Source organism: Octopus sinensis, linkage group LG18 (assembly GCF_006345805.1).
Source record: "Octopus sinensis linkage group LG18, ASM634580v1, whole genome shotgun sequence".
Lineage (NCBI taxonomy): Eukaryota > Metazoa > Mollusca > Cephalopoda > Octopoda > Octopodidae > Octopus > Octopus sinensis.
The window spans coordinates 36,961,857-36,988,806 of NC_043014.1; the positions used below are offsets into that span (position 1 = coordinate 36,961,857).

Below are 26,950 nucleotides of genomic sequence, written 5' to 3' on the forward strand. Positions count from 1 at the left end.
GACAATATGAACTGCTGGCTTCTCAATTTAATATCTAGTATTAAAGCATCAAAATACATGCTGTGAAATGTTACTTTTGTAGCTTCAGTGAAACTCACCTATCTGCATATTAATTTTTGTTTAGCTTTTAGATAAGTTTAAACTAGAATTGAAAATCTTGTTTTACATATTATTATCGCCTATTTCTTTGTCTATTTCCAGGAACCATTTTCTCGTGTCTGACAATTTCTCTTGGTTTTTATCGTCTATGGTCCTGACCACAACTCAAAATCAATCCAACAAGAACTTACAAATCAATATATTTTTTATTTCACTGTTGAACCAAATGGAGAGACTTGAAATTTACAAACTTCCAGTGGTCATAAGTTTGCTGAATATGAGCTTTTCTAAGAATTAATTAAATGGTAAAATTCCCCTCCCTTCCATTAAAAAGCTCAGGTGCACACACAGACATTCTTCTTTAGATATTTTAATTAAATAAGGCATAACCTGCTCCTTTGTCTGCAAGTTTAAGGATGGAAAAAAATTGTAATATCACATAAAATGGTGTTTCGAGACAAAATATGGACGGATGTTTACTTAAGTCAAAAATCAACGTAGTATTTACCTAGAAGCATTTAAGAAAGAAATGCATCCATATCTAGAAAAAAAAATACAGATTTATTCCTGTTTTGTTTTTTAGAATATAATTGAAGAGAAAGCAAGTGGGAAAAAAAATTAGCCAATGGTTATAAGTCCAGGTGTGAATATGAATATAATTAATAGTCATCATCAGAGTCATCCATTTGAACTCTTCTTCGGTCAAACTGAAAATATATGGAAAAAAAAAGAATTTGAATTTTTAATGTGAAATTATATAACACATAGGCAGATACATGTATTTAAGTTGTTATGCATTTGATAAAGTATATATTTTTTAAAAAACTGGGATCAAGGTGTTTTTGTGAATTTCTGCCATTCACCTGAATGATGCACATTTCTGCTTTCCACAAGACTGAATCTCTAAAGCTAGAATGTCAATCTATCACCAGTTAATTTTCCTAAGGGTAGAAGTGAACCTGGCATTCTAAGAGGTTTTAAATTTGCAATGCTTGTAGTAACAACTCAAACCACTATGTGGTCCCTTCAAACAGCTAGGTGGACTGCACTACTTAGAACTAAGTGACTTAGTCACGGGTATATTACAAAATGCTGGCAAAAGACTGCAAATGTCAACAAAGTACAATCCACCATCCTCTCAATTGGTAACTTATCTTGTATTTATTTCTTGGTTATTCATCTCTTGGATATACAGATAAACGGAAAAAATACCCTATTTTATAATGTTTAATAAAAATCTGATCATAAAATGTGTTGTTATAATTTTTACGTAAGAAAATTTGCATAATTATAGCAAAGAAAGTGGTTTTGTTGATGAGTTTACAATACAACTGACAAAAGATAGAAAACTACATCTTACGATGACAAACTAAGCTGTGTGAAGAAGTGCTGCTCTCTAACTGTGAAGGGAACCTGTGGAAGAGGTAGACCCAGGAAGACATGGGATGAGGTGATGAAGCATGATCTTCAAACATTGAGCCTCAATGACTGAGACCTGTGGCGATATGCCATGCTTGAGAAGACCGGTCAAGCCCAATGAAATCAGTCATTGCCAATGGCCAGTTTCATGTAACTGGTACTCACACCAGTAGCACATAAAATCCACCCTTGGTAATATTCTGTGCTTGGGAAGACCTGTCAAGCCAAGTGAAATCAGTTGTAGCCAATGCCAGTGTTACATACCTGGCGTCCATGCTGGTGGCACATGAAAAGCACCCATCAAACTTTGGGCCTCAGAGAGGCAAGTGACCAAGACTTTTGGCAATGTACTGTGCTTGAGAAGACCTGTCAAGCCAAGTGAAATCAGTTGTAGCCAATGCCGGTGTTACATACCTGGCATCCGTGCTGGTGGCACATGAAAAGCACCCATTAAACTTTGGGCCTCAGAGAGGCTAGTGACAAGTGACCGATACTTGGCAATATACTGCGCTTGAGAAGACCTGTCAAGCCAAGTGAGATTGCAGTCATGGCTGATGCCAGTGTTCCATAACTGGCACATAAAAAGCACCCACTACACTCTTCGAGTGGCTGGCATTAGGAAAGACATCCAGCTGTAGAAACCATGCCAAATCAGATTGAAACCTGGTGCAGCTCTCCAGCTTACCAGTTTTCAGTCAAGCCATCCAACCCATGCCAGCATGGAAAACAGACGTTAAATGATGGTTTCACAAAAAAAGAATATTTGAATATTAAATAATACATATTTTTACAAAACACTTAAAAAGCTTGTCAAACTTAGTTTAACTATCATCATAATTAACTCAAGACATTTTTAATCTTTTTCCCATTTCAATTACTAGCAATCAGTATATCCACACCACATATGCAGAATGTCTTTAAGTTCTATTTTCTTCAACAGCTTGACACTTTTTATACAATCTACTTTAAGAATGAAAAACTGATAAGCTAGATGAAGATCTTAACTACATAAAGGCTCTATTTTACCTCATCACATCATTTTCTTTTTTTTTTTTAATGAATGAACTGTGTTGATGTAAGCTACTAGACTTTTGTGATTAACCTAACAAGATTAATTTTATCAAGAACATCTAGTTACGGTAGATCAGATATGTTGAGCCAAAGCTTGGGAAAATATTCAACCGTTATATTCTTTTACTGGTTTCAGTCAATGACTGCAAGCATGACGGGACACCAACGTCTAGGGTTTTAGCTGAACATCAACATTTATCATCAGTTTTCCATGCTGGCATGGATTGGACAGTTTAACAGGAACTGGCAAGACCAGGGTTTGCACCAGGTACCAGTCTGTTTTGGCTTGGTTTCTACAGCTAGGTGTCCTTCCTAATGCCAACCAGTCTATAGAGTATACTGGGTGATTTTTACATGGCCCCATCACCACTGAGCTTAATACTTATTTTCACAAACCTTTTTTCCCCTCGTTTTTGTATCATAAAGGGACACTACTATACACACACACAAGGGGTTTCATCAAACCAAGATTTGTATGGATGTGAAGCACTTTTTAATTAAAAAAAAAATTATTACCTTTACTGTTGTTTTCCGCTGCGTTTGCTCACTAACTTGTTCCAATAGACTAATTAGATGGTTTTCACTAAGCTGCAAATAGAAACAGGAAGATAATTATCTGCTCAGCCAAAAATAATTGTAAATTAAATAGTATGAAAAACAAAAATATTTTGCTTGATGTAAAGCTAATTTTTTCAATTAACCCTTTCGTTACTGTATTTATTTTGAGATGCTCTGTGTTTCTTTCAATTATTTTAAATATAACAAAGAATTTAGTAAAATAACTTAGTTATCATTCAGCTAGTGTTAGGAACATTAATTGTGACTAAGGTTTGGTAGAAGATTTTGATTTCAAAACTTATGAAAACAAGACATTAGTACTACAGAGCAAGAGCTGGTTTCAGCAAGGTTGGTAACAAAGGAGTTAAACAACTATATTTTTCCTTGTGAAACTAGATTTAAGCCAACTTCAGTGCATTACTGGTTCTTTTTATTGTTTTCATGTAAAAATGAATGACAAAGTTGGGATTTAACCCAGGTCATAGGACAAATTTAAATATTGTAATGTGTTTTAGTTAGCTTCATCTTATTCATTCTACCAATTCAACATCCTTTTATATGTAACTTACAAACACATGAGTAAAGGAAAGTCTTTATCTAACTGTTACCTTAGCACTGAACTGATAATTAGCTAGTATTTGTGTTACAACAAACTTACTGAAATATAAATGAAAGGAAAAATATCCAAAAGTAATTATTATTAACCCTTACATTTTAAACTGTTCAAAAAGTAGTTTAATATATGAGATGGTCATTTGTCTCGCTAGAAATAGCTAATTTCCCCTCAAGCCAAATCTTACTGACTTTACAAACAAGGACATATTTGATAATGTAATCCTAGATTACAGTCTGAAGAGACAGGGTGGTCACAAGCAGATTGTCTTTGATCATAAATCTACTCAATCAAAGTTGACTGGGCTGACCTGAGGTTAAACAAACACCAAAAAAAACTTTAATCAGAACTGAAGTGAGAAAAATGCAAAGCATTGATGTCAAAGACAAATACCAGATATGGGTTCTGTACACTAGGTGAGTGGTTCTCTCAACTTCCCCCAGAAGAAGCACTGGGATTGTTTAACCCTTTTGTTACTAACCCAGCCAAAACTGGCTCTGTGGTAAAATGTCGTGTTTTCATAAGTTTTGAATTAAAATATTCCACCAAACCTTAGTCACAATTTACGTTCCTAACACTAGCTTCATGATAACTAAGTTATTTTACTAAACTCTTTGTTATATTTTAAATAATTGAAAGAAACACAGAGCATCTCAAAATAAATGCGGTAACAAAAGGGTTAACAAAGTACTCCTAATAAGTGAAGTAATTATTACTTTATCAAAATTCCCCCACCAATTATTCTTCTTCAATGATGTGTAAGATTAAAGCAGAGATGGCCAGAAAAAATGGTTGAAGATCAATCAAACTGCTCAATGTAGCAGCCCAAATTTCCAAATAGATGCAAATTTTAGGACATGACCCACATTATGTACAAGATGCCTACAACTAGTAACAAACATATCGCTGTCGCTCTGTCAATTACAATGAAGAGGGTTCCAGTTGATCCAATCAACAGAACAGCCTGCTCGTGAAATTAACGTGCATGTGGCTGAGCACTCCACAGACATGGGTACCCTTAACATAGTTCTCAGAGAGATTCAGTGTGACACAGTGTGAGACCCTTTGAAATACAGGTACTACTCATTTTTCTAATTCCCCAAATGTCATCGAAGCCAGAAATCATCTAAAGTCTATATCACTAGCTTACCACCGTTGTCCATCCCAGTCACTGAAGATCCAACTCATAGCTGCCAAGAAGAATCTTGATGAGGCTTACTTGAACACCGAGGTCGACTTTATCAATGGCAAAATTAGTAAACTATCCAAAGAGCACATTAGTAAAAAACACCATCTCGCCTGGAAATCCATCAAAGACCTATCAGGCAAAAATTCTGGGTCATCAATTAGAATTAAAGGGGGATCAGCTAAGAAGCATTTAGAAAATTGGTCAACCCATTTTAAAAACCTCCTTGGGAAGAATGCCAAAGTCCCTGATAACCCCACTCTTCCAAGTGTGCCTATATCAGACACACTGGACATCAACACCTCCCCTTTTACCATATTTGAACTAACAGCAGCCACCAAGCAACTAAAAGCCTCGAAAGCATTTGGTCCCGACAACATCCCAGCTATAATTTGGAAGGATGATAGATTTCACACACTTTTGCTCAACCTCTGCAACCACACACTTTCCACCTTTGTCGCTCCAAAGATTTGGCACAAATCTCAAATTATTCCAATACCCAAAAAAGGCGATTTATCCCTCGTCACCAACTACAGGGGTATATCTCTAATGTCAATTGCTGTAAAACTGTACAACAAACTGATCCTAAATCGTCTTGTCCTTTTTGTTGAACCTTTGCTCCAAAAGAACCAAAATGGATTCAGACATGGGCGCTCAACGCTGAGCCAGATACTATGCCTACGCAGACTTATTGAAGAATCAAAAGCATTTAATCGCGATCTTGCAATGGTATTTGTAGACTTTTCTAAAGCGTTCGATTCTGTAGATAGGTACAAGATGTTTGAAATCCTTAAGCTCTATGGGATACCAGACAAAATCATTTCTGCCATCAAGGTCCTCTACACAGATACGTCTTCAACCATCTTAACCCCTGACGGAGAAATATCATCTTTCTCAATCAAAGCCGGAATACTGCAGGGAGACACACTCGCCTCATTTCTTTTCATCATTGTTGTTATGTGCTACGTATGTCAGTTGATACCATCTCTGGCAAGGGCTTTGAAATAAAACCAAGAAGAAGTTCCAGACACCCAGCTGAGTACTTGACAGACACTGACTTTGCTGACGACATCGCTCTTATCAGTGATTCTCTCTCCAATGCCCAGTCTCTTTTACAATCTCTTGAACAAGCCTCAAATTGTGTAGGTCTTTACCTCAATAAGGCCAAAACTGAATACATAAACAAGTGCCTGTCCAACAGTGATTGCATCATCCACACTCTCAACAGTGCACCCTTAAATATGGTTTCTGATTATAAATATCTTGGGTCATACATATCATCATCTGGAAAAGACTTTCTAACTAGAAAGGGTATGGCCTGGTCAGCCTGTAATGACATGCATAAGATCTGGTCATCAAATCTAAGTAGAGACTTCAAACTTGAAATCTTCAAAGCCACAGTCGAACCAATTCTACTATATGGCTCAGAAACCTGGACGTTATCAAAGAAGCTTGAGAGGCGGTTGGATGGAACCTACACTCGCCTCCTTATGAGAGCTCAAAATCTCTCGTGGAAGCGCCATCCAACCAAAATGCAAATATATGGGAAACTACCACCTGTGTCATCTCTTGTGAAAGGTAGGAGTCCAGTTTGCTGGACATTGTTGTAGAGCTGAAAAAGAAGTAATTTCTACTCTTCTCCTCTGGAAGCCATCTACTCGCAATACCAGAGGGCGCACACTCTCCTACCCTGATGTAATCTCCAGGGATACAGGCATCCAGCAACAGGACCTCCGTAATGCCATGATGGACCGTGAAGTCTGGCGTAGCATGGTAAATTCCATTGTCTCGACCACGGTCAAACAATGATGATGAATGACTCATTTTTGCCAGCTGAGTGGACTGGAGCAACATGAAATAAAGTGTCTTGCTCAAGTGCAACATTATCACTGGGAACTGAACTCACAACCTTGCGATCATGAGCCGAATGCCTAACCACTAAGCCACGTACCTTCGCTTTACACACACAGTTATGTACAAACACAAACCAACTAGCTACACCTTGCCAAACTGCATACAGTTGAGTCATTTTCATAACATAATAGTGCAATACTAACCTTTCCAGCAATTTGTCCACTTGTTGCCATTTGACATAACATGCTCTCAACCATTTTAGCCTTTTCTGGTTTAGCAACTGCAATGGTATTTACTGAAAGAGAAAACAGATGATTGTTTTTTTTTAAAGTGACTTTATTCAGAACAGCATGATAGTCATGTGTGTCAAATCTTAATATTCTAAATAGGCCAGCAAAACCATTAAGTAGTTTAGATAAAAAGAAAAAACATGCCTTGAAAATATATATTTTAGTAGAGGACATGTAATCGTGTTTTGTTTGACATTTAGAATTATTTAATTAAACTCCATTAGCACTTAGCTGAGGTTCTAGTTTTCCAGACCTGTGAGTGCCAGTGCTACATATGTGTCCACGCCAGCACCATGTAAAAACACCTGTGCCAGTGCCATGGATAAGCATCCATACTGGCACCATGTAAAAGCACCCAAAAGTGCCCATGCCAACATTATGTAAAAGCGCTCATGTAAAAGTACCAATGCAAGTGCCATGTTAAAAGCACCCAGTATGCTCCCTAAAGTGGTTGGCGTCAGGAACGGCATCCAACCATAGAAAACATGTCGAAAAAAAAAAACAATGGAACCTTGACTGTTCTCCAATTGGCCAGTTCCTGTCAAACCATCCAACCCATGCCAGCATGGAGAATGGACATTAAATGATGATTAGTTATAGTCTTAGATATTAGGTTGTTTACAATACAGGAATTTAGAAACCACAATAGTTATAATGTAAATTATTTTTTTAGTGAAACTCAAATTAGATAAAGCTACAAATAACAGCATGTAGACTATTAGCATTAAAAAACCCTGACTTTTTAGAATCCAAAGGGATTTTAACACAATATTCTGCATGCTACTATTTATATCTATAACTTTACCTACTTCAAGTTCTACCATTAAAAATAATTTACTTTTAAAGATTGTATTAGCATATTAAGTATGAAACTAATAAGACATCTCTTCCTGAAAGAAGCAGTGAAGGGTATTCTGTTAGCTAAAGTAACATATCAAAAGCACAACATACAGATAAACAGAGCAATAAAATAGCCCTGTGTTTATAGTAGCTGTTTTTGGCCAGTTTGATTGTGAAAAACATTAGGCCAGAAAAAAATTCTGAAGAATTTTACCTGTTGGCTCTTTAGTAGATTATGGGTATAAAGACCAAAGGCATATCAAAGCAGCTACTAAATTACTAAAATTTAATGTTTTAGTTAAAATCATCACTTTAGGTTTATGAAAGGTGACCAGTCTTTTTCTTTTGTTTTTTTTTTTTTTTACTTCTGGAGGTGCGGAGTAAATAAATTTACTCTATTAAAATGTTAAACTGCCCTGATGTCAGACATACTTAGCTGATACAAACATTTGGGTATATCGGGTGTACCACAGGGATCTATCCTTGGTCCCCTCTTGTTTGTGGCATACATTAATGACATAGATGCCAATTTAAAGAATGCCACAGTATTGAAATATGCAGACGACATCAAGCTGTACCTTGAAATCAAGAGGACAGATCCTGATGTCTGCCACTCTTTCCTGCAATCAGACCTAGACACAATGCAGCAATGGATCACAGACTGGCAACTGAAATTGGCTGTGGACAAGTGTTCCACCATGCATTTTGGGAGAAAAAACCCTGCGTCCACATACTCCCTCCACAACACTGATATCGAGAAATCTTCTTGCGAGCATGACCTAGGCATCATTGTCAGTAGTGATTTGCGTTGGACAAAGCATATCTCTAAAATTGTCAAGAAGGCCGAGGGCGTCTTGGCATCACTCAGCAAGACTTTTGTTAGCCGCTCTCCAGCCATCTATTTAAAACTGTATACAGCTATGGTACGACCACACTTGGAATTCACATCATCAGTTTGGAACCCCTATCTTGCTCAGAACATTGACCTCCTGGAATCTGTCCAGAGACATGCAACCAAACGCATACTCTCCATCAGACACCTACCATATTCTGAGCGCCTTGTTTCCTTGGGCATGGATTCACTGAACGTCTGGCGACGGACTTGGTAAACACCCACAAAGTTATCAACCACCTCACCAACAACAACACTGAACACCTTTTTGATCTCCATGTGTCTAACACACGTGGACATGCCTACAAAGTCAGAAAACAACACAGCTCCCATGACTTTCGGAAACATTTTTCCACGCTGAGAGTTGCTGAAGCATGGAATAAACTGCCTGCGTCAGTTGTTGACTGCCATGACACTGCATCCTTTAAGGCCCTCATGCTTTCCGAAATCCACCGAAACTACACCTGATTATATATACACTTTAGATGAGTTGTAGTGCACCTGAGCACTGTACACAATTATTATTATTGTTATTTATTCTCCAAATTCTAAGTACAACTGAAATGTTATAGCTTAGAATTTTTTTCCATCCAAGGAGTCTTTTCACCAATATTTTATGGTGAGCTGGTAAAATTGTTAGCACGCTGAGTAAAATGCTTAGCGCCATTTTGTCTGTCTTTACATACTGAGTTCAAATTCTGCCAAGGTCTTTTGGGGGTCAATAAAATAAATACCTGTTGAGCAGTAGGGTCAATCTACTTAGCCCCTTCCCCAAAATTTCTGGCCATGTGCCAGAATTTGAAGCCCATATTCTACTCACTATTATTTATAAAAAGTGGGACATGAACCCACATTTTCTGTAAACATGACAGACATCCTAACCATAGTACCAATGCAATCCTTCTAAATAACACCGATACATCACAGCTAACACAGGATACAAACATACAAATTAATTACTTCAAAAACCATCGATGGGTCTTTTATCTACTTGGCTATTGTCCATCGTCATTGTTTAATGTCTGCCTTCCATGCTGGCATGAAAGAATTAAACTGCATAGCTTGAAGTTAATCGAAATTGATCAACATCAATGGAAATTGCAGCTGTGATACCAGTGCCGGTGGCACGTAAGCGAACCATCCGAACATGGACGTTGCCAGCGCCACCCCGACAGGCCCCTGTGCCAGTGGCACGTAAGAAGCACCATCCGATCATGGCCGTTGCTAGCCTCGCCTGGCCCCCGTGCTGGTGGCATGTAAAAAGCACCATCCGACCGTGGCCGTTTGCCAGCCCCGTCTGGCACCTGTGCCTGTGGCACGTAAAAAGCACCCACTACACTCACGGAGTGGTTGGCGTTAGGAAGGGCATCCAGCTGTAGAAACATTGCCAGATCAGACTGGGCCTGGTGCAGCCTTCTGGCTTCCCAGACCCCAGTTGAACCGTCCAACCCATGCTAGCATGGAAAGCGGACGCTAAATGATGATGATGATAACACATGCATGTTATTGAATATGAAATTGTGTTCAAATATGAAATTAAACCAAGCTACAGATCCCGTTCACCAAGTATTCAGTTTAATAAGCTCATGGTAACAAATTTTGGTGGCAGATATAGTCTATTATACTGACTCCAAGACTTCATTACTCTCAAATGATGACACTTGAGTGAGGAGAGACTACTCTCTGATAACCTCTACTCACCCACCCTGGCTTTCTTGTCACCATGTTCTTGAAGATATCCCTAGCACATCATCCTCATCATCTCTTTCCTACACACACTACTCTACTCACCCATATATAACTGGAGTAGCATTGTATCTCCTCATGCCCAAATTATGCTTGCATGGCAGACAGACAGACCTATCTCATCACTTAAGTTCACCTATTCAACCCACCTTGTTATTACCACCGTGTCCCTGCTCTCCTTTACACTAATCCAACATTACTTTTCCCTTCTATCTTCATTACTCCCATCCCAACATCTCCCCATTTCCATCCTCTCCCAATAAATTTCTTCAATCAATTATGGGAAGGGAGGGAGGCTCCCTTATGCTTTGCAGGATTCCAAGATGAAAGGCAGCCTCACGAGTACTGATGCCACAAAATGCACTCAAGCAGCAACAATGTAGAACCCCAGATGGCTCTTTAGTCTTACTGGCAGCAAGGCAACCTCTGTAGTGCTAGTGCCACGCAGTGAAGTGAGTGGGCAGAAACGTTAGCGCGCCAGGCGAAATGCTTAGCGGTATTTCGTCTGTCATTACGTTCCGAGTTCAAATTCCGCCGAGGTCGACTTTGCCTTTCATCCTTTCGGGGTCGATTAAATAAGTACCAGTTACGCACTGGGGTCGATGTAATCGACTTAATACCTATGTCTGTCCTTGTTTGTCCCCTCTATGTTTAGCCCCTTGTGGGTAATAAAGAAATAGATATTAGGAAGGGCATCCAGCCATTGAAACCAGGCCAAAAATTAAACTTGGAGAAAAATATCTTCCAATCCATGCTACACGTGCCAGCATAGAAAACAGTTATAAAGCATGGTGGTGATGATTTTCAATTAAGAATTAAATAAGGAATTCATATGAGGATACATACATCTAGCTCGGGCTGATTGATCTAATACTTGAGACAATATTGAATTTCTCAGCTCTTCTTGTTGCTGAAGCTTCTGTTCGGTCTCTTCTTTACTACGGTGATTACTGTTGGACATCTACAATGAAAGTAAATTAAATAAATAAATACATATAAATGCATGCATAAGTACATTACATGGAAAAATGTGAGCATGAAAAGTCATATTCTTAAGATTATAAACCTGGAAAAGTACAGGACAAGTTATTACATCTGTAAAAGTATAGGACAAGCTATTACTTCTAGTAAAGTAAAGAATAAGAAACTTTTTACTTAAAATATTGCAGCAAAGAATGCCAGTTCTTCTAATTCATCACTCTTTACAGTTCTCATCTTTTAAATTTATTGTACAAAACTGTTCAGCTAATTTATAAGTTTATCTAATTAGTCACTTTTTTATTATGTATTTAAGGTAGTAAATTAGCCAAATTCTACTTAACCCTTTCATTACCAACCCGGCTGAAACCGGCTATGGCTCTGAGTACAAAGGTCTTGTTTTCATAAGTTTTGAATTAAAATCTTCCACCAAACCTTAGTCACAATTTATGTTCCTAACACTAGCTGAATGATAACTAAGTTATTTTACTAAATTCTTTGTTATAATCAAAGTAATTGAAAGAAACACAGAGCATCACAAATAAATACAGTAACAAAAGGGTTAAATAAGTATAAGTGTTATTTGTAAACTATAATAAAATAAGTTTTAATATTCAAATTTTAATTTTAGGTGCAATATTCTAAGTAAAAAGTTTCTTATTCTTTACTTTACTTGAAGTAATAGCTTGTCCTATACTTTTCCAGGTTTATAATCTTAAGAATATGATTTTTCATACTTGCATTTTTCCATGTAATCCATGATTTTTCCAGGCATTGCTGTTATAAGATAATTAAAAATGTGTCAATTGATAATTTAAGATTTTATCCTATAAAATACTGAAAGATAATATTTCAATTTTTTTCATGTTTAATTTAAATATATATGTTGTGAATGAATTATTTGATATTATCCATCCACACCAAATTAATGGCAGGGATTTTTACCATGTTCTTAGTTGCATCATGGCTCACCAAAAGTTACAAACAACAATACCCCTAAACCATCAGTTACCAGGCTCACTTTACGTAACCTAATTTTGCAATATTAGGAAGTCACATTCAACGAAAAAAAAAAATTTCCAATGATTCTGGGATTGCGGGGGGGGGGGGGGACCCCACACCTCATTTTTTCCAAACAAAAATAAGGGATTTGCAGCGTATTAGGAGGTCAGGGTACTTGATTCCATGGTTAGTTTTGGCATGATTTTTACAGCTTGATGCCCTTCCAAATGCTAACCACTTTACATTGTGGACTGGATGCTATATATGTATCATCATCATCATCATAATAATTTAACATCCATTGCCCATGCTGGCATGGGTTGGACGGTTTGACTGGACTGGCATGCTGTGTGCTTGTGTGAGGTGTGTATATGAGTATGTTGTTTCTTTGTCTTGATGCTGTGTGGTAGTTGTAGTTGAGTGTCACCATTGTTATGCAAGCAATGTCATTCTTTTCAAATTTGCTGCAAAAAACATATCTGGATGTGGGGTAATGTTACCTTGCTTGAGAAATGAGTGAGGGTGGTGACACGAAGGGCACCTGGCTGTAGAATATCTGCCTCAATAAACCCCATCCAACCCTGGCAATCGTGGAAAAGTGGATGTTAAATGATGATTATGCACATGTATGTATGTATGCATGTATGCATGTATCCACCATTTCGTCAAGCTTCACCACTAATTCAGTTCTCAACTAAATTGCAAACTGTTAACAGTTTTAAAGAGGACACCTCCTCAGCTACACTTTGGCATAAATAGTTTTAGACTTGGTTCAGTAGAAAAAAAAAGTTACATCAAAATACCTGCGACTTCAAGTGGGGTAGTAAGATATCTATTCACCTTCAAATAACATAAACTTTTTAATTTTAAATTTAAAGTATACCTTTCTTAGGTTTAAATGATAGAAAATGAATGAGGAATTCAGAATAACTAGTCACATTGAACAAAATTTAGAAGAAGAAGAATTATGAGGTAAAATGATACGAAATTTCATGTCAGTAAGGAAGTAAGAGAGTAATGCTTCAGCTATAAAAATAAAGAATATATTTCTAAAATGAATGTTTACTTTCTAAGGCAGTGAGCTGGTAGAAACGATAGCGTGCCGGGTGAGATGCTTAACGGTATTTCGTCTGTCTTTATGTTTTTGAGTTCAAATTTCGCTGAGGTCAACTTTGATGTACAGATTATTTAATTAATTTTTTTTAACTAAACACTTTCAGACTTCCAATACTGGTAGAATGTGTCACATGGAACAGGGTTTACTCTTAATGTTTTTGACAAAATTTTGTATTATAGAAGTTATTCTGTCAGAAGTTACAGAATGAAAATGGACAAATTCATGTCTGATAAGTGCCAATACATGAAACTCTCAGCTTTTAACTTACTCTCTAACTTCTGCCGATGATATATATATACATATTACATATATGTGTAAAACAATCTCATCACACAATTGAACCAATGAAAGAGCCTCTACCTGGCCGCTCGACACGCTAAAAATAGCAGCCAAAGTATCCCCCTACCTAAATCACACGCCCATTGTATGTAATGTCTTAGATTATCCTTAAAAAGACAGTTTGCTGAAGGGTGGAATATCTTTGATGATATGTTTGCAGTATCAGTGTTTATTCGAGGCTAAATAACAACATTATAGTCAATTTCTATATTGACACCCACACAATTTTCACTAAAAAAAAAAAAATTTGATTTTTTGCCGGTGCTAGTGCCACGTAAAAAGTACTGGGTCCACTCTGCAGAGTGGTTGGTGTTAAGCAGGACATCCAGCCGTAAAAACCCTACCAAAACAGATACAATAGCATAGGGTAGTTTTTCTACCTGGTCATATCCTGTGAGCTGTCCTACTCATGCTTGCGTGGAAGATGGATGTTAAATGATTATGATGATGATACATACATACATAAACACACAACAGGCTTCGTCTGGTTGCCATCTGCTAAATCCACCGAGGCTAGCAAACGGCCAGGATCGTAAAAAGCACCATCCGATCGTGGTCGTTTGCCAGCCTCGTCTGGCACCTGTGCAGGTGACACATAAAAAGCACCCACTACACTCTCGGAGTGGTTGGCGTTAGGAAAGGAATCCAGCTGTAGAAACACTGCCAGATCAGACTGGGCCTGGCGCAGCCTTCTGGCTTCCCAGACCCCAGTTGAACCATCCAACCCATGCTAGCATGGAAAACGGACGTCAAACGATGATGATAAAAGCTTTGGTTGGGTTGGGACTTAGTGCAAGGCACTTGTCAAAGGTGCCTCTGGACCCAAAACCATGTTATTGAGAAGCAAACTTCATAACCACACAGCTACAGCTGTGCTTTTATATACACATGTATGTATGCGCATATGTATACATGTATATTTATGAAACTATAACTAAGTGAAGCATTATTCAATTACTTATTTATATATATTTTACTAACATTTACAGCAAATGCACAACAATAAAGCAACAGTGAATTTAGAAATAAAGCCTATGACTATTTCTATTTATAAATTATGACTTATGAATAGAGGGCAGTAGTGAAACATAAGGTTCTGCATTCATAATCCTGACAAGCCACACGTCATTTTACTTGTGTCTACTATTTCCAAGCTTCTTATGAGTTGCACAGAGAATTTGTTTTGCCCCTTTAATTAACATGGTATTTTAAAAAAATTCCCAAACATGCCTGTGTGGTTAAGAAGCATGCTTTGCAATCACATGGTTTGAAGTTCAGTTCCATAATGTGACATTTTGGACAAGTGTCTTTTACTATAGCTCTGGGCCAACCAATGCTTTGTGAGTGAATCTAGTAGATGGAAATTATGTGGAAGCCCATTGTTTGTGTGTGTGTGTGAAGCAATCACATACTGACAAATATAAATATGCAATGAAAGATTAGTGTTACTAGTAAAAGAAAATATTATGTAGCCCTTTTAGCATTCAAATAACTCTGTCATAATGCTTATTCACTCACACTGTTTTGAATTAATCATGCATTATTTTGTAACTTTGAAATGTTGATGTGATTGTTTATTTTTAGAACAACATTGTAGGGCATCAGTAAAAGGCCAGATCTGGTTGGTTGGAATATAAAACAGGTAAAATATTTAGGACAGATATCATCATCATCGTTTAACGTCCGCTTTCCATGCTAGCATGGGTTGGACGATTTGACTGAGGTCTGGCGAACCAGACGGCTGCACCAGACTCCAATCTGATCTGGCAGTTTCTACAGCTGGATGCCCTTCCTAACGCCAACCATCTGAAAGTGTAGTGGATACTTTTACATGCCACCAGTATGAGGGCCAGTCAGGCGGTACTGGCAACAGCCATGCTCAAATGGTGCTTTTTACGTGCCACCTGCACAGGAGCCAGTCCAGCGGCACTGGCAACAACCTTGCTTGAATGTTTTTCCACGTGCCACCAGCACAAGTGCCAGTAAGGCGACGCAGGTAACGATCACGCTCGAATGGTGCTTTTTACATGCCATCAGCACGGAGGCCAGCTTGTTGCTCTGGCAATGATCACGCTCATATGGTACTCTTAACGCTCCACTAGCAAGGATGCCAGTCATCGAATTTGATTTCGATTTCACTTGCCTCAACAGGTCTTTGCAAGCAGAGTTTAGTGTCCAATGAAGGAAAGGTACACATAAGTGGGCTGGTTACACCCCTGGCATAGGCCACAAGGTTATGGTCCCACTTGAGCTTGCCGAGTCTTCTCAAGCACAGCATATTTCCAAAGGTCCCGGTCACTAGTCATTGCCACGGTGATATAACTAGTTTTAAATGCTAAGGGGTTAAACAAATACATCATATCTATATATTCAATTACAAATTAAAAGCAAGACTTCTGTTGTGAACATTAATAACCACACATACTCATTGTATGCATTTTGTTTGTTTGCTGGCTTGCTGCAGTATAGTACTTTGGGGACAACACCCTCATAGCACTGGGCATTAAAACACCTGAAAGCTATAGACAGGTGAGGCAACTTGCCTCCAATCCCATTCAGGAATGATGGATACCAATATTTTGCCATCATTCTGGCTTACCAACATCACATGCCTGAATTAAACCTGAGATGAACTGAATCGCTAATCTATGATTATATGCAAATAGTGTGAAAACCATTTGCTGGTTTACATGGTGATGCATTCATAATATTAAGTTCAATTACAAATTTAAAGCAGCACCAGTGTTGTAAACACTATTGACCACACATACTGCTTTTAATTTATAATTGAACTTAATCTTACGTATGTATCATCTTGGCATACAAGCAGATGGCTTTCACATTATTTCTATATGGTCATAGACTGGCAGTTCAGGTCAACTGCCTGTTCAGTTAAGGTATGCAAGGTGGATAAGTCACAAAAACGGCAAATTAGTATCCATCAGTCCTGAATAGGATTGGGGGCAAGTTGTCTTGCCTATCTATGACTATCAAGTGTTTCAACACCCAGTGCTATGAGAAAGTTGTCCCCAAAGTGGTATACCACAGCAAACCAGTGAACAAGCAAAACATACAATAAGTACGTGTGGTTGGTCGAGTTTTACAGAGGTGATGACAAGCAATTGAGACCTTTGGCAATTTGCTGTGCTTGAGAAGACACGTCAAGCCACGTGAAATTGTAGCCATGGCCAGTGCTGCAAACACATGAAAGGCACCTACTACACTCCATGAGTGGTTGGTATTAGGAAGGGTATCCAGCCATAGAAACAAAGCCAAACCAGACTAAAGCCTGGCACAGCTCTCCAGCCCACCAGTTCCAGTCAAACCTATGCAAGTATGGAAAACGGACACTAAATCATGACGATGATATATATATATATATATATATCGTGTTTGTCTGCGTATTCAGACAAATTCAGGGATACGCAGACAAACGCCAAGAAATTCTACGAGGTGCTGAAAGCTGTCTATGGACCGCAGTCCTCCTTTGGATCAACCCCCCTGCTCAGCTCGGATGGAACCTCACTCCTGACTAACAAGAGGCTGATCCTGGAGAGTTGGGCGGAGCATTTCAACATCGTGCTCAACCGACCAGCCCAGATCAACGAGGAAGCCATCGCACGACTCCCCCAGGTGCCGACAAACCACGAGCTGGCTGTTCCCCCTGCAGTCGAGGAAGTGAGCAGAGCCATCAAAAAAATGTCCACCGGCAAAGCTCCAGGCTCTGACGCCATCCCTGCAGAGGTGTTCAAGTCGGGCGGCCCCACCATGATCAGTCAGCTCACCAGCCTGTTCCAGTCGATGTGGGACAGGGAACAACTCCCTCAAGATTTCCAGGATGCAACAATCGTCCACATTTATAAGCGGAAAGGAGATCGGCAGTCCTGCGACAACCACCGAGGAATCTCCCTCTTGTCCATAGCAGGCAAGATCCTGGCCCGAGTCCTGCTTGACCGCCTTCTGGAACACTTGGAGCAAGGCCTTCTCCCTGAGAGCCAGTGTGGCTTCCGCGCGGGTCGAGGGACCACTGACATGATATTCGCCGCCCGCCAGCTCCAGGAGAAATGCATGGAGCAGCACCTTGACCTCTGCATGACCTTTTTTGACCACACCAGGGCTTTCGATAGTCGGGAGGGAGGGACTCTGGAAGGTCATGGGAAAATTTGGTTGCCCCAGCAAATTTACTGCAATTGTCCGCCAGTTCCACAACGGAATGACAGCCAGAGTCCTTGAAGATGGCAACTCATCTGAAGTCTTCCAGGTGACCAACGGAGTCAGGCAGGGCTGTGTCCTGGCCCCAACACTGTTCAGCATCATGTTCTCGGCAATGCTGTCCGACGCCTTCAGGGACTGCAAGTCCGGTATCGACATCAAGTACAGGACAGACGGGAAATTTTTCAACTCCTGAAGATTGCAGGCTGTCACAAAGGTGAGGGAGACAATCATCAGAGACTTTCTCTTTGCTGACGACTGCGCCCTTAACGCAATCGATGAGCAGGAGATGCAGCTCGGGATGGACAGGTTCTCATCAGCCCGTGACAACTTCGGTCTCACCATCAGTGTCAAGAAAACCGAAGTGATGTTTCAGCCAGCCCCTGGCAAACAATACCATGAGCCTCAGATAAAGGTGAACGGACGGATCCTACGAGCGGTGGAAAACTTCACCTACCTGGGCAGCACTCTCTCCTGCAATGCCAACATAGATGCTGAAATCATCAACAGAATCTCCAAGGCAAGCAGCGCGTTTGGGAGACTGCGAAAGCAAGTCTGGGAGCGGAGAGGAATCAGCCTCAACACCAAGCTGAAAGTCTACTGGGCAGTCGTGCTTACCACCCTACTATACGGCTGCGAGACATGGACTGCTTATCGAAGGCACGAGCGCCAGATAAACCACTTCCACCTCAGGTGTCTTTGGAACCTCCTTCACATCCGCTGGCAGGACAAAGTCCCAGACATGGAAGTTCTGAAGCAGGCAGATCTCCCTATCACCATCACGATCAGGCCACGTCTCCCGCATGTCCGACACTTGCATCCCAAAACAGCTCTTCTACGGTGAACTCAGCCAAGGCAAACGCAAAGTCGGAGGGCAGAAGAAGCGCTTCAAGGACAGTCTCAAAGTCTCTCTCAAGGACTTCTCCATCGGCACAGTGACTTGGGAGAAACTTGCTGCCGACCGCTCATCCTGGCGCAGCGCAATCACCACAGGAGCAAAGACAGCCAAGGAGAGACGGATTCAGTCAGCAGAACAGAAACGCCAGATGCGGAAAGCCAGAGCCACCTGCACCAATAGCACAGACCCTACACACTTCTGCCCCACCTGTGGGAGGGGCTTTCTTGCCCGGATAGGCCTCACCAGCCACCTCCGGTCTCATAGCAGCAATTCCACCAAATGATGTCAATGGTCATCTTCGAACCCGAAGGACGAACATTATTATTACATTATGCAGGTGGCACGTAAAAAGCACCCACTACACTCTCGGAGTGGTTGGCGTTAGGAAGGGCATCCAGCTGTAGAAACTCTGCCAGATAAGACCGGAGCCTGGTGCAGCCTTCTGGCTTCCCAGATCCCCGGTCGAACCATCCAACCCATGCTAGCATGGAGAACAGACGTTAAACGATGATGATGATGATATATATCATCATCATCATCGTTTAATGTCCGTTTTCCGTGCTAGCACGGGTTGGACGGTTCGACCGGGGTCTGGGAAGCCAGGAGGCTGCACTAGGCTCCAGTCTGATCTGGCAGTGTTTCTACAGCTGGATGCCCTTCCTAACGCCAACCACTCCGTGAGTGTAGTGGGTGCTTTTTACGTGCCACCGGCACAGAAGCCAGTCAAGGCAGCGCTGGCATCGGTCACGTTCGGATGGTGCTTTGTACATATATATATAATATATATATGTACATATATATATATATTATATATATGTACATATATATATAATATATATATAATATATATATATATGTACATATATACATTATATATATATATATGTACATATATACATATATATATATATATATATTGTACATATATACATATATATAATATATATATTATATATATATATGTACATATATACATATATATATATATATATATATATATAATATATATGTACATATATACATATATATATATATATGTACATATATACATGTACATATATACATATATATATACATGTACATATATACATATATATATATATGTACATATATACATATATATATATATGTACATATATACATATATATATATATGTACATATATACATATATATATGTACATATATACATATATATATATATGTACATATATACATATATATATATATGTACATATATACATATATATATATATATGTACATATATACATATATATATATATATGTACATATATACATATATATATATATATGTACATATATACATATATATATATATGTACATATATACATATATATATATGTACATATACATATATATTATACATATATATATGTACAATATACATATATATATATGTACATATATACATATATATATATGTACATATATACATATATATATGTACATATATACATATATATATATGTACATATATACATATATATATGTACATATATACATATATATATGTACATATATACATATATATATGTACATATATACATATATATATGTACATATATACATATATATATGTACATATATACATATATATATGTACATATATACATATATATATGTACATATATACATATATATATCATCATCATCATATATATATATGTACATATATATATGTCATATATACATATATATAATATATATATATATATATATATATATGTACATATATATATGTACATATATCATATATATATATATATATATATTATATATATGTACATATATACATATATATATATATATATATATGTACATATATACATATATATATATATATATATTATGTACATATATACATATATATATATGTACATATATACAATATATATATATGTATGTACATATATAATATATATATATATGTACATATATATATATATATATATGTACATATATATATATGTGTGTGTGCGCACAGACGTGACAGTGGTAAGTAGTTTGCTTACCAACCACATGGTTCCGGTTTCAATCCCATTGAGTGGCACCTTGTGCAACTGTCTTCTACTATAGCCTCGGGTCCACCAATGCCTTGTGAGTGGATTAGGGAGACAGAAACTGAAAGAATCCCGTCGTTACCGTGTGTGTATCGTTGGTGATTTTTTTTCCCTCCATCTTCCCTTCCTTGGATCTTTCCTTTTTCTACGTTTTTGACGAAGAGCTCCGCTCGAAACATTAAATCCTCCTTCTTTCTTTCCTTTCCTTGCTCCACGTTCTCACATTGTGTTTTTGTGTTTTCATGTTTTGATTAACTTTATATCATCATCATCATCATCATCATCATTTAGCGTCCGTTTTCCATGCTAGCATGGGTTGGACGGTTCAACTGGGGTCTGGGGAGCCCGAAGGCTGCACCAGGCCAGTCAGATCTGGCAGTGTTTCTACAGCTGGATGCCCTTCCTAACGCCAACCACTCCGAGAGTGTAGTGGGTGATTTTATGTGCCACCGACACAGGAGCCAGATGAGGCTGGCGGACGGCCACGATCGGATGGTGTTTTTATGTGCCACCGACACAGGTGCCAGACGAGGCTGGCGAACGGCCACGCTCGGATGGTGTTTTTATGTGCCACCGACACAGGTGCCAGACGAGGCTGGCGAACGGCCACGCTCGGATGGTGTTTTTATGTGCCACCGACACAGGAGCCAGATGAGGCTGGCGGACGGCCACGATCGGATGGTGTTTGTTACGTCCCCAAAGCACGGAGGCCAGTCTATGCGGTACTGGCTACGGCCACATATATATATATATACAATTAGCTTTAAACATAGCATGGTTTTATTGATAATAGTTAATTACAAGTACTTTTATTAGTTCCTATTTAATAAAATTTTATGTTTCTATTAGTTACTTGTAATTTAATATTATAGCTTGTAGTGGTGATATATTAATGAGTATGTAGTGTTTTATTATTAACTTCTGAATGATGAAATAATGCATTTCACTCATAATTATTATATTACTAGCACTATGACCCGGCGTTGCCGGATCATAGTGCTAGTGCATGCATATACAGCTGCGTGCGTGCGTGCGCACATACACGCGAGTACTGTCCAAATCTCCGACCAATCACATACAGCTAGCTGGCATTCAATTGGCGTATCAAGTTTCAGGCATTTTGATTGGGCTTTGGATAGAAAATTCACAAAAAAGTCACTTCTATTGATTTTTTAATGGCTTTACAGGGTGACCAGGGAAATGTAAAGATGTGTACGACCACCCTTGGACGGTTTTGAATGACTAGAAAGTGCAAGCCCCCTAACTGAAAAATTGTGGATTTGTATAAAGGACACACGCACAGACATTTTGCCGTTTATATATATAGAGATTAGTTAAATTCAATCATGTTTGTTTTGTTTTGAAGAGATTTATATAAAGCTTTAACTTTTTTTATTATAGTAGTAACTATGGAAGACTGGTTATTTATATGAACTTAAAGATTGGTTGCGATTTAGCATATAATTTAGTTATTGCAGGTTTACTTTTAATACCAATACGATGTACATCAGTTTGTGTTTCTTTGTAGATTATTAAAGCTAGTTTTTAATCCTGCCTTAATTTGATTGATTGAATGAATGTGGTTATTAAGCTTTCACTTTTATATTATACTATGGAAGACAGTAGGGAATATAATTTTTGTATGACTTAATGGATTTGTTGCTGTTTAGTTACGTATTTAGGAGTTGGTTGTAATTTACTTATTAAATTTATTTACCAATACGGTTGTACATAGGGTAAATGTGTTTGAAAGTTGTAGTTTCTTTGGTATGTTTGTTTCCAAACAACACTTATTTTAGTCCTGTTGACACCGCCGGACTGAATGGTACTGCACTGGAGTTGAAACCATATCCGTTTATCCGTGGGTCAGCTGATGATGGAGGTATGTTGGACAGTTGGTATGGCTGTTTTTGTATATGTGGAATAGTATTATAATACATCCTTTATATATATATATAAATATGAGAGAGTAACCACTATGTGGTCGACTCTAGTGCTGAAAATTGATCCGCGATGGTATAGCCACTAAAAATTGTTTCCAAGGAGAAATACCACAACATTTAATGTAGGGCAAGTGAAAAATAACGAAAAAATCTATTTTTCGTTATTTTTCACTTGCCCTACGTTAAATGTTGTGGTATTTCTCCTTGAAACAATTTTTAGTGGCTATACCATAGCGGATCTATTTTTAGCACTAGAGTCGACCACATAGTGGTTACTCTCTCATATTTATGTATAATTTGTATTGTATCCCTGGTTCTTATGTGCTAAGCCACTTGGTGTTAAATTGATGGTATTATTAAATTAATATCAAATTTTTTTCACCCTCATTTGTAAATATATATATATATATATATATATATAATATATATGTGTGACACTTGTGAAGACCTGTTGAGGCAGAGGCAAGTGTGTGACACTTGTGAAGACCTGTTGAGGCAGAGGCAAGTGTGTGACACTTGTGAAGACCTGTTGAGGCAGAGGCAAGTGTGTGACACTTGTGGAGACCTGTTGAGGCAAGTGAAAATCAAAATCAAATCAAATCAAATCAAATCAAACCAAATCAAAATAGATGAACATCAATGGAATTTGTATCTTTGTGGTACCAGTACCGGTGGCACACAAGAAAACCATCCGAACGTGGCCGTAGCCAGTACCGCATCAACTGGCCTCTGTGATGTGGGCACATAACAAACACCATCCGATCGTGGCCGTCCGCCAGCCTCATCTGGCACCTGTGTCGGTGGCACATAAAAACACCAACCGAAGACCCGGCAAGACTAGTCAGGCCATAACCCGTGGCCCCTACTTGGGACGTAGTCAGTCCACCTGTGCATACCTTCCTTCCTTCTTGTGACACTTGTGAAGACCTGTGAAGACCTGTTGAGGCAAGTGAAAATCAAATCAAATCAAATCAGATCAAAATAGATGAACATCAATGGAATTTGTATCTTGTGGTACCAGTGCCGGTGGCACACAAGAAAACCATCCGAACGTGGCCGTAGCCAGTACCGCGTCGACTGGCCTCCGTGCTGTGGGCACGCAACAAACACCATCCAATCGTGGCCGTTCGCCAGCCTCATCTGGCACCTGTGTCGGTGGCACATAAAAACACCATCCGAAGACCCGGCAAGACTAGTCAGGCCATAACCCGTGGCCCCTACCTGGGACGTAGTCAGTCCACCTGTGCATACCTTCCTTCTTGTGACACTTGTGAAGACCTGTTGAGGCAAGTGAAAATCAAATCAAATCAAAACAAATCAAAATAGATGAACATCAATGGATTTGTATCTTTGTGGTACCAGTACCGGTGGCACACAAGAAAATCATCCGAACGTGGCCGTAGCCAGTACCGCATAGACTGGCCTCCGTGCTTTGGGGACGTAACAAACACCATCCGATCGTGGCCGTCCGCCAGCCTCATCTGGCACCTGTGTCGGTGGCACATAAAAACACCATCCGAGCGTGGCCGTCTGCCAGCCTCGTCTGGCACCTGTGTCGGTGGCACATAAAAACACCATCCGAGCGTGGCCGTTCGCCAGCCTCGTCTGGCACCTTTGTCGGTGGCACATAAAATCAGCTGTAGAAACACTGCCAGATCTGACTGGCCTGGTGCAGCCTTCGGGCTCCCCAGATCCCAGTTGAACCGTCCAACCCATGCTAGCATGGAAAACGGACGCTAAATGATGATGATGATGATGATATATATATATATACACACACACACACACAGGTATGTTGATGCAAACAGGAAAACTAGAAATCAAAAGTATGAGTATATGTATATTTTTAATATTTAGCAGAGTAATAAAGTGGCTCAAGGTCCAAGAGTTTCATGCAATGGCACTTATCAACGAGTGTTTAGTGGTTGGAGAATTTCAAAGAGCAGTAAAAAATGCTGACAGTGAACTGGCAAAGTTGCTGGAGTGTTTGCAACATTTGCTATGCTTCTCCGTTTTCTGAGTTCAAATCCCCTCAAGAGAAACTGTCTTCCATCCTATACGGTTTGGTAAATAAAATACCAGTTCCAGACTGGGGGTGTTAATTCTTCTTTATCTCTGGAAGAAAGCAGCAGTGGTCATACTTGCACGCTCATCCAATTTTAAATCCCATTAGGAGTTGAAGACCCCAAAACAAAGCAAGTAGCTATATATTTAGAAGAATAAGAGAGGGAAACCGAGCCGGAAGTCTTTGTTGCTGATACCCAAATGAGAGAAGAGAATAATAGGAGAGTGATTACATACTTAAAGCAAGTGCATCAAAAGCTAATAAACTCGCTTCACAACTGAGTTCAATCCTAGTGCACAGCACTTTCACCAAATGTCTTCTACTGTCGTCTAAGGTTGATTAATGTATCCAACAGAAATTAATTGGTAGAAACTGCACAGAAGTCTGTTTTATATATACGTAATGACACTCAATAGGTTTTGCAGTTCAATACTAAAAGCAAAAACCATTATGCGGTGAGCTAAAGCAATATTCATTCACAAATATTATTTTCAGCAGTTGCGAGAGACGATTTCTGACAGGTTCTGGTCTTATTAGACTTCCTCGAAATGCAGATTTCCTCGCAGTTGTAAAAATAGATATAACTGGCTTAATCTTTTTTTAAACTGTGCTTGGGATAAACAGGTTAAATGGATTTACGATGAGCTATTAAGACTGAATTAACGTGTTTAAAGATTTACACTTATCGTTAACAGAACATAAGACAATATTTCTAGAAGCGTCTGACGCATAAACTTAACCCAAACTAAACTAATTATAATGTATTCATATTACATCCACACGATGTTCAAAAAAGGCATCTATGAGCCGCTATCATTTCATACACCTTTCTTCTATTGTAAACTAAGATGCTCGCATATAATTATTCAACTGAATCAATTACCGCTTTCATATCAATGCAATTATGGTATCAACAATCATATACTTAATTTTTTTTTAAAGACTCCAAGAAAAATCGCCTTAGATATTAAAAACGTGCAATACAGACTGTCAAATTTATCAAATCCACACGAGGGTCTGCTGCGGATCTAGATATTAACCATAACCCATTCCTAATGACAAAGAGTTAAACTGAGACAAATTGACAATGAATTCAACGAAATACTGTGTTACAGTTACATTTAATTTTTAAAGAAAGACATCTATAATGACTATCAAAGGGATTATTTTATAGTTGAAATATAATTTGGTCAAGCCGTTTTTTTTTTTTCCCCACATTTATAATCCCCGTTAGAACCACGCTGAACTAACGAGAGGCTCCTTTACGTCGTCGATTGACTTGCAAAAAATCGCAGCCTATCGACTTAAAAGAGTAATAACAAATTGGACAATGTAGTCCTAGATATACAAGTTGCGACGGTCGTGGTTGGAATGCTAGTCACTGATGTGAGTCCAGCTAAACAATAACAACATCTGAAACAAGCATTGTCGAAGTGATTGACATTTATCACTAAATGCTGCATTATAAGATCGATAATTTTTCTTTTTTTTTTTTTTGCAAATAAAAAGTAACAAGTTAAATTTCTTCGTTAATTTAACTTACCCCGCTTTGTCTCTGAAGCTCGGCCATTCGGCGAGCGCGAATCGCCTCTAATTCTGGATCAGCCATATCGACTTTACTTCAAAAACAGAGAAACGAGACTAAAAATTCCTAAAATTAATGGCAGGACTAAACTGCTAAGCACGTGACACCTTTATCTGGGAATGTGCATTAACTTACGTTCGATATGTAGTCACAAGTAATAT

At 38.7% G+C, this 26,950-nt stretch overlaps 2 protein-coding genes across 2 annotated transcripts in view; one reads left to right on the forward strand and one right to left on the reverse strand.

The window, feature by feature from the left end:
- Positions 1 to 1,349, forward strand: part of LOC115221286 (coiled-coil domain-containing protein 90B, mitochondrial) — a 33,738-nt gene extending 32,389 nt beyond the window's left edge. Inside the window, exon 8 of the mRNA XM_029791435.2 lies at positions 202 to 1,349. Within this exon, the coding sequence (XP_029647295.1) occupies positions 202 to 257 (56 nt within the window). The 3' untranslated portion in view covers positions 258 to 1,349. The remainder of the gene's footprint in view (positions 1 to 201) is intronic.
- Positions 642 to 26,908, reverse strand: LOC115221288 (programmed cell death protein 5-like). The gene is made up of 5 exons (XM_029791437.2): positions 26,748 to 26,908; positions 11,415 to 11,529; positions 7,004 to 7,095; positions 3,106 to 3,177; positions 642 to 806 (listed from the first exon to the last, which is right to left on the reverse strand). The coding sequence occupies exons 1-5, from the start codon at positions 26,811 to 26,813 to the stop codon at positions 759 to 761; spliced, it is 393 nt and encodes a 130-aa protein (XP_029647297.1). The 5' UTR covers positions 26,814 to 26,908; the 3' UTR covers positions 642 to 758.
- Positions 26,909 to 26,950: the final 42 nt, after the last annotated feature.